At 48.2% G+C, this 17341-nt stretch overlaps 1 protein-coding gene across 2 annotated transcripts in view; it reads right to left on the bottom strand.

Annotated features, from left to right (window-relative positions):
• The window catches only part of PIK3C2B (phosphatidylinositol-4-phosphate 3-kinase catalytic subunit type 2 beta), a 43882-nt gene that overhangs the window by 2978 nt on the left and 23563 nt on the right, over positions 1 to 17341 (bottom strand). For both annotated transcript variants that reach the window (XM_081121205.1, XM_081121206.1), the window contains 10 exons: positions 17151 to 17280; positions 15699 to 15835; positions 11638 to 11807; positions 10994 to 11150; positions 10230 to 10339; positions 9116 to 9317; positions 8563 to 8687; positions 6434 to 6551; positions 3006 to 3087; positions 2485 to 2591 (listed from right to left, as the gene is read on the bottom strand). In XM_081121205.1, the coding sequence (XP_080977331.1) occupies positions 2485 to 2591; positions 3006 to 3087; positions 6434 to 6551; positions 8563 to 8687; positions 9116 to 9317; positions 10230 to 10339; positions 10994 to 11150; positions 11638 to 11807; positions 15699 to 15835; positions 17151 to 17280 (1338 nt within the window). The remainder of the gene's footprint in view (positions 1 to 2484; positions 2592 to 3005; positions 3088 to 6433; positions 6552 to 8562; positions 8688 to 9115; positions 9318 to 10229; positions 10340 to 10993; positions 11151 to 11637; positions 11808 to 15698; positions 15836 to 17150; positions 17281 to 17341) is intronic.

The raw sequence follows: 17341 nt of genomic DNA, 5'->3' as shown, positions 1-17341 counted from the left end.
TTCACATCAATGTTTCTCTCTCTCCCTTTCCCTTCCTCTCTCTCTAAAACTCAATAAAAAATATTTTTAAAAAAAATCTACCTTAATGTTAGGTGTCCTACTAAAATATCAATTGGATTGCCTATTATAGCCAGTATATACTTTTTATACAAATGCTCAAGGCATGCCATACTTGGTTTGTTCTGAATCAACGATCATATCCCCAGATATCCCCCTGCCTATCCCAGTGTCTCTGTCTATTTTGTTATTTGATCCAAGTAATCCCCTAAGAGGTGGAGAAATGAGTCAGATTAAGTTCTTTGCTCAGGGTCAACCAGTTAGTGATTCACCCAGCCTGATCCTTTTACATCTTAAATTAGACCTTAAGCCTGTGGACCCCAGGAAGATTGATTCAATGGGAAACCCAAGAAGGAATTTATCTGCTGAGATGGACTACCCATGGTCAACTAAGGGCCCAAATTTTATGACTAATAAGAGCCCAAAGGCCATTTGCTGACGGGCTCCTCATGTCCTCTGTATACCAGGAAGAACCTCAGACCGAGCTGTTTCCTGCACTCTGCCCTGCTTATTTACACCAGCTGAGTCAACTATTAAAAGGGTGTTCATGTTTTCCTAAGACCTACCTGTCCAATCAGAACTGCTCTATAATGACCAATCAGAACTGAATAAGCTGGAAATCTCATTTGCACAAAATTGGAAACTTGGGCAGGAACTTTCTATATAAAAGCTGGTATGGCTCAGTTGGCTGGGTGTTGTCCAGTGTACTGAAAGGGTTAGATTTAAAAAAGGAAAAAAAAAGGTAGCCTTCCTTTTCTTGGTGGAGCACAAGTTTTTTTTTCTTTCTTTAAAAAAATTTTTTTAATTGATTTTAGAGAGGGAGGGGAGGGAGAGAGAAAAATCAACGTGAGACAGATACTCTGATCAGCTGCCTCCTGTACAAACCTGCAACCTAGGTATGTGCCTTGACCAGGAATCAAACCCATGACCTTCCTGTGCATGGGATAGTGCTCTAACCAACTGAGCCACATCAGCCAGGGAAGATAATTTAGATTGCTAACTGAATCTGAGTCTCCCTGGCCGCAGTTCTTTTTGCTCAAATAAATGCTTTTTAATCTTTATTACTCTCTAAAATTAATTTTGGTTTACATGCCTCTGCTCAAAACCCTCTCATGATTCCCATCTCATTCACGGTAAAAGCCAGAGGCCTGACTTTGCCCTCTAGCCAGCTGTGCCCTCCGCAACCTTATCAACCCCTCCCCTCCCCTCCCCTTTGTTCCACAGGCTTCAGCCACAAGAGCCCTTGGAGTTCCCCACACACCCCAGGCAGGTTCCTGACTCTTGGATTTAACTGGACCCTCTGACTGGAACAGTCCTCGGTCAGATATATATGCATACCCTGCCACACCTCCTTCCATCTTTGCTCAAATACCTCCTCATCAATGAGGGCCTCCCTGACCATTCCAAGCAAAACTGCCACTACCCTCATTCTAGCCCTGTATCATCTCTCTGCTTTATATCTCCCAAGAGCACTTGCCATATATTTGTCTGTCTGCCTCTTCCTACTGGAATGTAAACTCCCTGAGGGCAAGGATTTTGTTTTGTTTACCCTGTACCCAGAGCTACTGCAGCAGTGCCTGACTCATAGTAAACACGAGATCAGGGGTATCATTTGGTCTGGCCCTGTCAAGGCAACCATAGGTGGGACTGGAAATTCAATAAATCTAGGAGCTTTTTTCATAGCTAATTTTTAAGTTGATAATTTTGTATGGCCCTGGAATGATGTTATAAATATCCAAATGGCCCTTGACAGAAAAACGGTTCCCCACCCCTGCACTAGATGAACATTGTTGAATGAATGAATGAATGAATGAATGAATGATGTTGTAAGAGTGAAACCCAGGTTTCTCAAATTCCAAAGCTCATGGTCCTTCTGCCACATACCAATGCCCCAACCTACAAAAGTCCAGCACATTGCAAATATTCAACACAAGTTCCCTTCCCCTTCCACTCACAATGTTCTTAGAATCCTACCAAAAATTTTAGTAATTATATACAGTTTTGATTATACTCCAAGGTGGTCACTCAGCTGCGTTATCTCTACAATCAGGTTAAAAAAACAACTGTGGGCCTCTCCCTTATTATAATCACCATAATTACCATAATAATACCAAGAATTATGTTAAATATTCTACATGTATAATCTCATTAAATGTCCTTAACAACCCTGAGGTAGGTACTAATATTATCTTCATTTTAATGAGGCTCAGAGTACTTAGGCTACTTGCCAAAGACCACAGGTGGTAAGAAGCTGTGTCTAGTGTTGTTTGGTCATACCCTATGCCGGGCACACTAGCAGGCCCACTGGTGGGTACCCAGCAGCCCTGTGGTTACTCTCATGAAACATGGGCAGAGAGCAGGACTGACCAGTCAGAAAAGCTCCGGGAGGAAGCTAAAGAATCACATGAGGACTGTGCATGCACTTACCAAGCCCCGAATATGCATCACCATGATGAAGAGTTTATTGTTTTTGTAGGAGATGGACAGCTTCACCTCCCCTCCCACCTTCCCGACTGGATCGACCCAAGAGCCATCTGTAGGGACAAAGGAAACAGAAGAGAAAGGTCATGAGGCCAGCCACATCCCCATCTGGTTCCAGGCAGATGTTTGTTTTTCTCTGACCCTCCCTCCCCCAATGGTATCTCCATGTTAGGTTCCTGATACCCCCTGGGTGATCTGCCAAGTGGCATCTGTGAGCATGATTTACGGTTGGGTTGGGATGGGTCTATTCAATTTGAGTAATCACCAACTGAATATCCAGTCCCTGGGGAATTTGCACAAAGGGCAATGGACCCCACATCCCGAGTAGGAAACCAGACTCTCTAGCCAGTAAGTAAAGGAACAGAGACAAGTCAAGAAAAGAGAACTGGGAAGAGGTGGGGCAGGAGAAGTTACCCTTGGGAATGGTTCAGAGGGATTGGCAGAAATGTCACAGAGAAGCACTGTACCTGAGGACTTGGGCGCCGGGCTGGTGCCAACGGCCTTCTCATCCCGAGGCAGAGGGTGGAAGAAGGTGTACACCAAATCACACTGGGGTGGAATTGGAAAACAGGGTGGTTCATCAGTAAGACAATGGCCCAATAAAAAAAGGAAAGGGACTGTTCCAGATGAAAAGAGACTTATTAAACTTAACAATCAAGTGTAATATGCAGTTCTTGTTTGATCCATGGCTCAAACAAACTGGCTGTAAAAAGAATTTGGGGGATGAGAGGGCAATTTTGAATAATGGCTATGTATTAGATGACATAATGACACCATAGTTATTTAAGAATATTCCCTTACTATTTAGAGATGCATAGTGAGTATTTAGGGAAAGAATGTCATGTCTGTAACTTGCTATAAAATACTTCATACAAAAATAGATGAAGCAAATAGGGCTAAATACGTTAATAAATACATACATATGCACTCATTATACTGTTTCTCTACTTTTCTGTATGTTTGAAAGTTCTCGTAATAAAAAGTTTTTTAAAAAGAAAAAAACAAATAAAACTAGGTCACATCAGGTCAAACGCAGCCTGTTCTTTTCTACCACCCCCTCTCCTGTGGACACACACATACCCCTCAAGCACAGAAATGCCTGACCCAGCCCTGGACAAAGACCAGGAATCCTACTCTGGAGAATCTTCCTGAGTAACTAGGAAAAACAAAAATGTATGAAAATATTCCTTCTAGCATCAATAGTAGGAAAAAATAGACACAATCTAAATATCCTTCAAGAAGTGAATAGTTAAGGAGATAATGGTATTCCAAGTCAAAGTAGAATTCTATTTAAGCTATGACCAGTATAAAACTGCATATGGACAAATAGGAAGGGAACATGGAAATGGCTAGATGATTTGTTAGGGTGATGGGTCTGGTGGCTAGATTTATTTCTGTATGTGGATGAAAAGGGGCCAAATACAAAACCTGACAAGCTCAGAGGAGGCCTGCATGGTGGCCTCGCAAACTCAGAGACCTAAAGTAACCACATAGGATGTTCTGAAATCAAAACTTTCTCACTAAAAGCAGGTCATGGCAGGTAGTCATGTCCTGGGCTGGTATCTTTCTTGACAAAGGTCAATCGTTACCTTACCTGAGCCTGTCTATTGTGTTTGTGCATCTACGATAACATGCCTTTGGAAAGTCCGGGTAATTTCCTTTTTCAGACCCCTTAGGGCACAAGCTCCCACCAGAGCAGGAGTCCACAGACCCCCTCGTTGTGTTAATTTGTTAACTGTTAACTATCCTATACTCACCTATGTAAAAGAAATAGGTGTCTATTGGTTTTATTTTTTATCCAATCCCAGAGATTTTCCTCCTGCTTTGCTTTCTCCCGCCTCCCTAATCTATCACCCGTGGATTTCATGTAACCCCCTTACATCTTCCCCTTGATTCTGATGTATAAAGTAAGTGGTAAAACTGCCATTTTCCAGAGCATTTTCTCAATTCGTTGAGATTTTTGCTTCCCAGCAATTGTCAGTTTGGCTCAAATAAACTGATAAAAATTCTTATCAGGTTTGGAGATGTCTTACGTTGACAATAATAAATTATAAAAACAATTTATAAAACCATTTGTGTGGTTTTTTTTTAAAAAAATCTAAGTGGGGTTAAGAAATAGCAGGTCCAAGGACCAAAAAAACAAGACTCAATTGTTTCTTGTTTTTTTTTTAATAAAAAGTTTCCACCTTTATAAAATAAGAGGTAGAAGCTGATTGGTTGAATGTGAACCAATCAATGGGAAGTTCCTGATCAACACTAGTGCCGTAATCTGTCAGGCAAGACCCCTTAGGTGCCTACCCCACCAAGGTGCCCTCACCTGAAAAAATCCCCTTCTTTTGCTAATGACTTTCTTGTCCCACCCTGTTTCTACCTAAAAGACCTTCTATTCGGTACAACTTCTCCAGGCACCTCCCTATTTACTAGATAGGATGCTGCTGGATTCTTGAATGTTCACCACCACCGATGGATTTGGCTGACTTTTTGCTAACAGTGGATACTAACCTAACCTACACACGTAGCCCAGCAGGTAACCTGGCGTAGGCGCACCTTTGTTTAGAGTTTATAACTTTGCCCCGATTAACCTGTAATCCCACTTAGATCACCCTAAACTCTGCGTGACGGTTTGTGAGGCGCTGAAAGTCCCGCTGCTGGCACTGACTTCAGGAACGAGCCTGGGGTGCTCTGCGGGGCAGGGACCCTGCTGGCACTGACTTCAGGAACGAGCCTGGACGCTCTGCGGGGCGGGGACCCTGCTGGCACTGACTTCAGGAAGGAGCCCGGGATGCTCTGCGGGGCAGGGACCCTGCTGGCACTGACTTCAGGAACGAGCCTGGACGCTCTGCGGGGCAGGGACCCTGCTGGCACTGACTTCAGGAACGAGCCTGGACGCTCTGCGGGGCAGGGACCCTGCTGGCACTGACTTCAGGAACGAGCCCGGGATGCTCTGCGGGGCCGGGACCCTGCTGGCACTGACTTCAGGAAGGAGCCCGGGATGCTCTGCGGGGCCGGGACCCTGCTGGCACTGACTTCAGGAACGAGCCTGGACGCTCTGCGGGCCGGGACCCTGCTGGCACTGACTTCAGGAACGAGCCTGGACGCTCTGCGGGGCAGGGACCCTGCTGGCACTGACTTCAGGAAGGAGCCCGGGATGCTCTGCGGGGCGGGGACCCTGCTGGCACTGACTTCAGGAAGGAGCCCGGGATGCTCTGCGGGGCGGGGACCCTGCTGGCACTGACTTCAGGAACGAGCCCGGGACGCTCTGCGGGGCCGGGACCCTGCTGGCACTGACTTCAGGAACGAGCCCGGGACGCTCTGCGGGGCAGGGACCCTGCTGGCACCGACTTCAGGAACGAGCCCGGGACGCTCTGCGGGGCCGGAGGTGAACCAGCCGCAACCACCGAGGGGCCGGGGCCGGCTCCAGGGCCTCCCGCGGCGTCCTCGGGACTTGCCTCATAATTCTCAAGTCTCCCCAGGGGCGGGTTTTCCGGCGGGTTTTCCGCCGCGTTCGCACACGCGATGCACGTACGCCGGGACCGGCCCGCCACCCGGGCGCTCAGGCACCGCCTCCCCACCAGGGGGCACCAGGCGCTGGGTTCCCGGACCCCGCTCCGGGACGCCCCGGGCCCTGCTCGGGCTCGATCAGGGTCCTTCCCCTAAATCCTCTCGGAGCTGGCGTCAGGCAGCTACAGAGCGTTGGGACGCTCCCGCCCAGGGACAGGCACCCCTCTTCCTCAGGACCCCGCTCCCTCCCCGGGGCGCCTCCAGGCCGCCGGTTCCGCGCCACCGCCGCGCCCCGCCCCCTCCGCAGAGCCCAGCGCGCTCCCTGCTTGCCAGGGGCTCCCCACCCTTCCGCGGCTTCCTCCACACCCCACAAACCGGAGGGCACCCCACCCACCTCGGCCACCTCCGGGGCGGCGTGGATCAGGTGCCAGATGTAGCCGTTTAACTCCTCCCTCCGCCGCTCAGCCCCCGCCTCTCCCCTCGGGCGGCCAATCACGAAGCGACTTGGGAAACTGGGGGGGGGTGGGAGGGGGGTGTCGAGAGGGGGTGAGGTGTGTGTGTCCGGGGGTGAGGTGTGCCGAGGGGCGGGGGGTGAGGTGTGCCGACGGGGTGGAGTGTGTCAAGGGGGTGGGGTGTATGAGGGGTGTGGGGTGTGGGGTGGGTGAGGCGTGTGTGGGGGGTGAGGTGTGTCGAGGGGGGTGGGGTGGGGTGGGGTGTGTCGAGGGAGTGGGGTGTCAAGGGGGTGGGGTGTGTGAGGGGTGTGGGGTGGGTGAGGCGTGTGTGGGGGGTGAGGTGTGTCGAGGGGGGGTGGGGTGTGTCAAGGGAGTGGGGTGTCAAGGGGGTGGGGTGTGTGAGGGGTGTGGGGGTGTGGGGTGGGTGAGGTGTGTGTGGGGGGTGAGGTGTGTGTGGGGGGGGTGTGTCGAGGGGGTGGGGTGTGTGAGGGGGGTGGTAGGTGTGGGGGGTAGGGGGTGTGGGGTGTGGGGGGAAGGGGGGTGGGGTGTGTCGAGGGGGTGGGAGGGGGAGGGGAGGTGAGGGGTGTAAGAAAGGGAAAGTGAAGAGACAACAGGCTTTTGTCACATTTCATTTGCATTTTCAGTCACCTGACCCCCATTTCTTACCCACCTCCCTTCCCAGGGACCCCCCCCCCACCCCTAACCCCACCTGCTCCATTCCGCCCGCAGCTCCCCCTGTCTGTGCCCAGGAAACCCCTGGACAGTTCCAAGGACCCCAGACATGAAAGCCAAACTGTTGGGGAGAGTCCTATGGGTCCCCAGAAGTACCTCAGGGGCTTTGGAGCCCCCAGTTTTCCCCGTCAAGGTAAAAGTCATTTAAAAAATCATTTAAAAAAAATCTGTGGTGAAATACATTTAACAGAGTTTACCATCTTAACCATTTGTAAGTATAAAGTTCAGTGGCATGAAGTACATTCACACGTAAGAGCAACAATCACTCTCTCTCTCCAGAACTCTTTTCATCTCGCAAAACTGAAATTCTACCCCATTAAACAACTCTCCAAGTTTCCCCTGCCCACCCAGGCCTTGGAAACCACCGTTTTACTTTTTGTCTCTATGAATTTTAATACTCTAGGTACTTAATATAAGTGGGATGTCACACAGTATTTGTCTTTCTGTGACTGGTTTATATCACTTAGCATAATGTCCTCAAGGTTCATCCACGTTGCAGCATGTACCAGAATTTCCTTCTTTTTAAGGCTTCATATACCCCATTGTATGTATATACCAGCTTTTGTTTATCTATTAGAAAAATACTTTTACTCTTTAAAAGATTAGAAATCTTGCCCTGGCCAGTGTGGCTCAGTTGGTTGGAGCATTGTCCTGTACACTGAAGGGTCATGGGTTCAATTCCAGTCAGGGCACATACCCAGGCTGTGGGTTTGATCCCCAGTCAGGGTGAGTACCGGAGGCAACTGATCAATGTTTCCCTCTCTCTCAAATCAATAAAAAAACAAAAACAAAAAACATACTCTTGGGTGAGAATTACAAAAAAAAAAAAAAAAGATTAGAAACCTTGAAACACCTTCGAATTTAGTAAATGTCCCTACCTTTAGACCCAGCTTGCTCTCCTTCCAGGAGGTGGGCCCCGGCTTATTTCCAAGGCTGGAGAGCTTTGCCAGCAGGGGGAGCACTTGTTATCAAACTCATTACTGGGCCAAGGAAACCAAGCGCCCAATGGTGATTTTTCTTTAAATATTTTTTTTAGTGTCTTTATTAATTTCAGAGAGAGGAAAGGAGAAGGAGAGAGAGAAACATCAATGATGAGAGAGTCACTGATCGGCTGCCTCCTGCACGCCCCCTGTTGGGGATCGAGCCCGGGCATGTGCCCTGACCGGGAATCAAACCCCTGATCTGGATCCTAGGTCGATGCTTAACCGCTGCATATGTACATAGGCCCACTGGTGATCTTGACTCTAAAAGAAGAGTTTCTAGCTCCTGCAGTCCTACCAACCCCCACCCATTCTCCGTCCCCAGTATCCCTCCGGCAGAGAGTAAAAGGGGCAGCTACCTGGGCAAGAGAGAAGAAGGGAAGAGCAGCCGCAGCTTACTGTGTAGCTCCTGGAACTCCTCAAACGTCCGCTGGATGTAAGTGGCCTCATGAGCATTCTCGCGCATCACCTTTATCACATAGATCTGCAAAGGTTCAAGTCTTAGAGAACACCTGCCACACCCTCCACACCCAGTGAAGGGGGCAGGTAAGGAACTGAAGTGTGTGTGTGTGTGTGTGTGTGTCGGGGGGGCAACAAGACTTTCCAGAAGGAAGGCGGTAAAAGTATCTCCAATGGGGGCGAAGATATGCCTATGTACATATGCAGGAATTTGGGAACAAATATTTCCTGTACATGTTTCTCAAGACCCTTGACTCAGAGGGAGTAACCATCTAATTCAGCTCCCTGATTCCAGGCAGGCCACTTGGGCAAGGGAGAGGGACATGGTCTGTGACTGCTCCTAGCACAGGATGCTCAGTGACTCCAGTGCCCACTGTGTGGATGTGAAGAAACAGAACCCAGTAAGCTGGGAGCACTGCGGAGCAAGAGAGGATCAGACGAGAAGACGCTTACGTAGGTCTTGTTGGGGTGGAAGACCTTCTCCTGGCGGGAGAGAAAGACATCACTGATGCGGCCAGAGCGCTGAAGAGTATACGTGCGGGGGGCAAAGGAAAGGGTCAGCTGGTCATCTGAGCCCGTGAACTTCATCTGAGCCAGGTTATGGATGAAAAAATTGAGCTTTGTGGCTACACTGCCCAAGCTGGACTCAATCAACCTGTTGGTGCAAGAAGATGGGAAGAAGATGTCACCATGGACCCATGTCCCCACTGCCTGGACAGAGCTATCTCAAGGAATATCCCCTGACACCTGAGACTAACACTTAGCTCACATCAAATCATTTTCTCTGTGTAATATCCTCATAGAGCAAAGGACTGGCACACAATTAACTACACGCAATTGATTCATGTGAACCTGGGGGTCTTATCTCCCCTTGCTGCTCTCCTAAGCCAAAGACAGCTAAACCAAGGTAGTAAGGAATTAAAGGTTCCACCTAGGGTTGCCATGTAAATATCTAAATATTGTTGTCAAACTGAATTTCAAGGTTCAGTACCATGGGACCTCACCAGCACTGCTCAATCTAGAGATTTCAATTCAAAAGGAAGGGTTCTGTGTTAGACCAACAGAAAAAAATGTAGTTTGTAAAGTTCCAAGAAGAGTACATAATTAAACGGAGACATCATCTACACAGACAAAACTGTAAACATTCATACATAGATACTTCTCTGCTTTCATATGCAGCGTGCCTAAAAACTTTGTCCAGTGTGGGAAAATGAAACCATGAAATTCATGTTTTGATAAGGGAGAAGGAAGGTTTTGATCCAGAGCGCTAAACAGCACTAAAAAGTCATACTTGCCCCATAAATTCTTTGACCAAGACCTGGTGAGAGTGCAAGTAAGGGCAGATTGCAATACCTCTATAAACAAAGGTCAGCACCAAAGTGCAGACGGGAAACTGAGTCTGAGAGATGGGAAGTAATGTACCTAAGTCAGAGGCAAAGTGGGGACAGTACACCCACATTGTCAACTAGGCTCTGCCACCTGAGCTAAGCCTTTCCCATTTCCCTGGCCCCACTCCTCCCAAGCAGGCAGCCTGGAAATTAATTACGTATTGTATGCAGGGTGTTACCTAGTAAAGTAGGTAGTGGCATTGGCCTCTGTGTCCTGAGGCCTCAGGGCATCATACACATACTTGAGGTCCTCCAGGTCTGAGAGCTCAGGGATCCCACAGGACAGCATCTAGAAGGAGAGTAAAGGAGGAGAGAGGGTGCCTATAACAATCAGGAGGTCTTGCATCTTCCCCACTATAAGGCAAGATTTGCCACAGCTAGGCTCTTCTCATACTTTTCTAGAAGCATCCTAGAGGGTGGTAGACAGAGGCCGTGAGAATAGATAAGCTGCCCTGACCGGGTAACTCAGCTGGTTAGAGCACTGTCCTGGTACTCCAGGCTTGTGGGTTCAAACCCCTGTCAGGGCACATACAAAATCAACCAATGAATGCATAAATGGGTAGAACAACAAATTGATCTTTCTTTCTTTTTCTTTCTTTCTTTCTTTCTTTCTTTCTCCTTCCTTCCTTCCTTCCTTCCTTCCTTCCTTCCTTCCTTCCTTCCTTCCTTCCTTCCTTCCTTCCTTCCTTCCTTCTTTCCTTCCTCCCTCTCTCTCTCAAATCAATCAATAAATAGAAATAAATAAAAATTTTAAAAGATGTTAAAAAAAAAGAATGGAGGGGCAGGAAGTCAGATATCTGCACATACACCCTTGTCCCGGGCCCTGCCTTTCTCAAGAGCTCAGAAAAGTAGATCTCCAGGAATCCTTTGAAGCAAGACAGGGGTGGTCTTAAAGATAGTGCCAGATGATAAGAGGAAAGGGTTCAGGGACGGAGCTCCTCACCAGGCCCAGAAGGTTGAGGAAGAGGTGGGTGTGCTTGCGAATGAGGTTGTAGGCTTGGCAGCAAAGGTCAACAAAATCATGGAAGCGGCTGGAAGGCTTGTCGCCCCCGTTGATGACATACGCCATATCCGAGGTGAAGACAAAGGGAGCACGGTCCCTGGCCAAGGGGAGCACACAGGTAGAAGGTCAACATGGAGGAGGAAGCCCACCTTGGGGCTATGTTGGGGATGGTTCCCCTCACCCCTCATCACCTATGCAACCCTGGATAGATGGGGCTTTCTGTTTTCTTTCTGCTTAAATCCTAAAACATCCCAGAGACATCCTTCACTGTTGTCTGTGAGCCAGCGGGATTTTTTCCTGGATGTCTAATTGTATTCCCTTTGCTGCAGTGGAGCTCATTTCCCTTTGCTCAGTCCTCAACAAGGAGAGAACAGCCGGTGCCCACCTCCTGCAAGGCCCTGCAAGGCCCTGCAAGGCCCTGACCTCTTTCTCAGTCTTCTCTGCAAAGCTGCTCAGCCCAAAGACCACGCTCTGAAGCGCAGCTCCTTCCACCACGGGCTACGTCCCAGCTCTGAACCATTTCTGCTGAGCCCCCTGCCCTACACACACACCCCCGCTTGAGGACACCACTTAGGACCACTTACCGCTTGATGTTGCCAAACATCTGGGCATGGCCCAGGAAGCGGCCAAAATCTATGTGGAACATGTGGCCAGTCGTCTTCAGCATGATGTTGTCATTGTGTCGGTCACAGATGCCCAAGACGTACGTGGCCACGCAGCAGCCGGCACAGGAATAGATGAAGTTCTCCACGGCCTGGGAGGAGGGAAAGAAAATGGAGAGGGCATAAAGCTGTCTTGGAAGGACTCCAGGGCCACAGCAAGGCTGAATTCCGCCAGCTCTGGCCTCTTTCTCATGAGTCCCAACAGCACGGCACACCTGCCTGTTCAGCCTTCGTCACAGAGCAACCTGCACCCTGCTACTCCCAGAATGTCTCCTGCATCTTATGGAGCGGGAGGAGACCCACAGAGCCTGGCTGGTGTGGCTCAGTTGGTTTCCATGAATATCTTCACCACTATATCTGAAATTCGTCTTCCTCTGCACTATATCTGAAATTTGTCTTCCTCTGCACCTTTCTGTCTCCGAGGGAGCATGGTTAGAAAGACAATGAACTCATCCAGAGCCCAAACTTGACCAGCCCAGACTGAAGAGACCTTAATAGACAGGAAGACTGACGTGTACAACTTTCCCAACCAGTTGTGACCATCTTAACTCAAGCACACACTGAAGCAGCCAACTTAAGGGTCCTTTCCTGACCCTGCTCAGAATTCTTCCATCTTTCTCCCTGCCCCCCAAACAACACCCATCCCCAGTGTTCTCAGTAACAGCTAAATGCTAATCTCACTAAGGTCACTTTGCTGCAAAGAAGAGCTGAGGCAGTTAACAGTTCTGGGCATGTATAACACCTGGAAATCAGACATATCTAGTTAGTAAAGTGTGTCAGGGATATTTCTGAGTTTAAAGCTGGAGGAGGAGGGGAAGGGGAAGGGGTTGGATCCACCTTATTTTATCTGGTTAACACTCTTCCCCTTATCTGCTTTTCCAGAAAGTAAAAATATGCAGAATTAGCAAATGGATACCTTTCACCCTCTAAATCCTCTTTGTGACATTATAAAATTTCCAAGAATTCAGGAAAGGCTCATCAGCAGAAGGCAACAATTACCACAGCCAACCAGGAGTGTACAAAGTTGGGATGGAAGAAAGCTTCCCAGATAGAGAATGTGTGCCTTCCTTACATCTTTCTACAGATTTCTGCCATCCTTCATGGACCTTCCTTGAGGCCCACGCCTTTCCCAGACCTTCCCAGCTCACACAGACTCCTCCCCATTGAGCCCCCAGCCCCACTGCCACCACCATTCACTCAGGGCTTAGTCGTTTTACTCCCTCAGGGTCTAGGGATCCTGTCTCCCAGCTGCTTCTTGGCTGTTCCACAAGGCCTGTTTCAAAACTGGCTACACACAGAAACTTCCCAGATACTTGTTGAATTAAACCAGATGACTAGTCCATAGGAGACTCAAAAGAGAAAGTTTGTAGAGAAGTCATGGAATGCACCTTCTGGAAGAAAGACTTTCGATGGAAGGGAAATAGAGGGATGAAAGGAAACCACTCAATCCGACCTTCACCTCCATCAACTTGCCTTCAGATCTTCTTTCTATCAGGAATGCATCCTCTTTTGCCTTACAAAATACTTGTATGTCCCTGGGCAAATGAACAAAGTCCCACCACCTAAGTTATGCAGGGTGTTAGTGGCTTACTGGCAGGAAGTCTCACTGAACAAGGGGAGCCCTCCGGATTTAAGAGGTTTCCCTGGTAGGGATGTAGGGAACTCTGCTGAGTAAGTGGCCAAGAGCCAAATGCCTCTAGTTCTTCCCTACTGGAAGTCATCATAAGGCGCTACCAGCGTTATTCAAGCAGAAAGGCTAGAAGAGCTGAGAAGCTAGCTTTGAAAGACTTATTAAACATTTAAGACACAGAGTTACTTTTCTGAGTGTGTGTACTCTTGTTGAACATATGTCTATCATATTTACTATAACTCTTTATTACATTGGCAGGGAGTAATCATAATTCCAGCACGAATCACAGTGCCTCTGCATGGTGGCTGTTTAATACCTGAAAAGCACATGTTAGTAGAAATAGCATGTGGGGTGGGTGGGAGGGAGGGAGGAAAGAATCCATTACTCTTCTCCAAGGGAGAGGACCTTGAAGTCTGCAACAGAGAGAGGGTGAATTTTGAGGGATGGGGAAGGGATTACTATTGTCTAAAGGTATCAAGGAAATGTAAGTAGCTCCCTAAGCTTCAGCATTAAGTTATTATGAGATGGGGACAGAGGGGATAAAATTCCAGGGGTAGGCAGAGCTGGATTACAAAAAGCTGTACGTGCAGTGCTATGGATGTTGGACTTATCTTTTAGGACATAGGGAGCCTTTGAAGAATTTAGAGCAAAGAGTGACAGAGGCAGGTTTTTCACTTTATTAAAAAAAAAACACACCACACCTCTGAAATCAAGCAGTGATGGAAGGAGGAGATGTGCTAGTGGTTCAGGGAACAGATAGCAAAGCTCTGAAAGAAATGGAAAGAAGAGGACAGATGTGAGGACTGTCTGGGAAGAAGGATCAGCAGGGTTTGGTACAGCAGAGGTGCAGCAGCGGAAGCATCAGGAAGACTCATGGTGCCCGGCTGGTGTGGCTCAGTGGTTGAACGTCGACCCATGAATCAAGAGGTCACGGTTCGATTCCTGGTCAGGGCACACGCCCAGGTTGCAGGCTTGATGCCCAGTAGGGGGCGTGCAGCAGGTGGCTGATCAATGGCTCTCTCTCCCATCATTGTTTCTCTCTCTCCCTCTCCCTTCCTCTCTTTCTAAAATCAATAAAAACATATTTTAAAAAAACATTCTCTCCTTAAAAAAAAAAGAAGACCCATGGCTTGCCCTGGCCAGTGGAGCTCAGCAATTAGAGCATTGGCCTGTGCACCAAAGTGTCACGGGTTCGATTCCTGGTCAAGGGCTTGTACCTGGGTTGCAGGTTTAATCTCCGGCCCTGGTGGTGTATGTGAGGGAGGCAACAAATCAATGTGTCTCTCTCACATCAATGTTTCTCTCTCTCTCTCTCTTCCTCCCTCCCTCTCCCTCTCTCTCTCCTTCCTCCTCCCTCCCCCACTTCCATCCTCTCTAAAAATCAAAGGAAAAATACCCTTGGGTAAGGATTAACAACAACAACAACAACAAGAACATGAGAAGAGATGATGAGCTGGCACAAGAAGAATGCAGAGAGTACAGCAGGTCAGGAATTAAACCCTGAGAAATATCAACATTTAAGGCCGTCTAAGATCAACTAATTAGATGTTCACTAGACATTATTCTGATTATAACTTGTCCATGTAGTTTTCCCTCAAGGATAAAATGCATTAATCAATATAAATTAGTATTTGGATCCTCTTGAAAGTTAAACTATATAAATTAGCAATTCTGGCTTATAGTCAGTCTCTTATGAGTTTGGTTATTGGGACTTGTTCCCTCCCCTAAACTTAGTTAACCCAGAAACTAGCGCCATAAAGCTGTGGACCAGCTGTGGACCAGCCCATGGCCCCCACACAAGTCACCAAGGCCCTTCCACCCAGTAAAGCTCCACCCTTTTCTGTCATCTCCATCTCCTGCCTACGCTTCACCTTGGCTTCCAGTTACAGCCTTGCCACAAGCCAGCTCCATAACTAGGAACATCTGAGTGAATCTTAACTCATATCTATGAAAAGATGAGTCAGATTAAAATGATCTTTAAGGTCTTCCAACTAGCTCTTGTTCTACAAAGCACTGAACCCCTTGGAGGGCACAGAAGAACTGAACAGGATCCACGATTAGGAGAGATACAGGCAGGTTCTCAAAAGTTGGCTCCCCCCCCCCAAAATCCAATCTGCCATGGGAACCTCGATGAAGGTTTCCCAGTTGGATACCAGGAGATTTTCTGTCAACTTACCGGTCATTTGACCCACCCCTAGACATCTGGATATACCAGTAAATCAGGAAAGTATTTCTTTCCTCCCAACACAGCTGAGCTCTTCTCTCTGAGCATGTGCAGGTCTCGTGGTAACAGAGCAACGTGCCAGAGTTGGGCACACCCCACCCCAGCCTCATCCGCCACTCCCAGCCCTACCTTCTCGTACTCGTCCTCCCCAGGGTTGTGCTTCTGCAGCCAGTCGGCCAGAGGCCGGTCCTTGAAGGAGCCGGTCACCCCGTGCTCCACCTGGATCTTGCGCAGGGTCTCGGCATTAGGGATCATCTCCACCATCCCTGTGAGGGAGGCACTGGGTCACTCTCCAGAGCAGAGAGAAGGGACTGCGGGAGAGAACTATAAGTGCTTTGCCAGATGGTTCTCTGTAAATTAAACTCTACGGCATTTGGACCAAGTCCGATAATATGGGAAGAAGATCATGGTAGAAAGGACGCCATTCATCAGGTCTCACATCCCACATTGTGACTGGTCTCTCCTATTCGTAGCTGCTGTTCCTTTTTGTTTTTAATTTTCAAATACATATAATAAAGAAATGGATCATGTATTCATTCATAACCACTGCCCAGTTTCAAAAATTATCAACACTTTTGCTAACCTTGTTTAATCTATTTCACTTACCCAACACTGCTGCTTCCACCCCCTGCCTGGAGTATTTTTTAAAAATATATTTGTATTGCCCTGGCTGGTTTGGTTAGAGTGTCGGCCCATGGACTGAAGGGTCCTGGGTTCAATTCTAGCCAAGGGCAGGAACCTTGGTTGCAGGCTGGATCCCTGGCCCTGGTCAGGGCGCATGCAGCGCATGCAGGAGGCAACCAATCAATGTGTCTCTCTCACATCGATGTTTCTCTCACTCCCTCTCTCTTTCTCTCTTTCCCCCCTTTCCACTCTCTCTGAAAAGCAACGGAAAAAATATCTTCAAGTGAGAATTAAAAAAAAAATTTTATTGATTTTTTAGAGAAAGAGGAAGGGAGGGGGGAGAGAAAGAGAAACATCTATGTGAGAGTAGACCATCGATCAGCTGCCTCCTGCATGCCCCCCACTGGGGATCAAGGCTGCAACTCAGGCATGTGCCCTGACCGGGAATCAAACCAGTAACCTTTAGGTGAATGGGACAACACCCAACCAACTGAGCCACCCTAGTCAGCGTATGGTTGGAATATTTTAAAGCAAATCCCAGACAAGTCATTTCACTCATAAATATTTCAAGGAAAACTAACAAGGACAAAACCACCATGCCATTATCACATTCAAAAATTAACAATTGTTCTTTAATCTCATCTAATCTAATCACACCTAACCTGATCCATATTCATATTTTCCCCAATTGTCTCAAAAAATATCTTTTTTACAGCTGGTTTGGTTGAATTGGGATCCAAAGTCTATAGAGTACGTTTGGTTGTTCTGTTTTAGAAGTCTCTCTCCCTGCCTTCTTTTTTTATGCCACTCCACAGCCCCTAATGGAATCATCTTGCCCTTTCCACGTTGTCTGAGAAGCACACGGTTAGTGTTGGGAATAGGCAAAGGGACAGTAAGCAAAGGGCACCCCCCACCCTACCCTCCACCTGTTCACAGCCCCGCCCACTGCCAACTGACCTCTCCCCCTTCCGGTGGAGAAGCAGCGGAAAATCACCATGCGCATGTCCAGCCCCTCCTGGACCCAGATCTTGTTCATGATGCGAATCATCTGCAGGGTGAGCATGTCCTGACGAAGGTCATCCCCACACTGGAGGGAGGAAGAGAGTGATGACCAGAGCCATCTCTACCACCTCCCTCGGTTCCCAGGT

This window comes from Miniopterus schreibersii (assembly GCF_964146895.1).
Source record: "Miniopterus schreibersii genome assembly, chromosome: 19".
Lineage (NCBI taxonomy): Eukaryota > Metazoa > Chordata > Mammalia > Chiroptera > Miniopteridae > Miniopterus > Miniopterus schreibersii.
The sequence above is the reverse complement of the archived record's forward strand: the minus strand, read 5'-3'. Positions and strand labels throughout refer to the sequence as shown.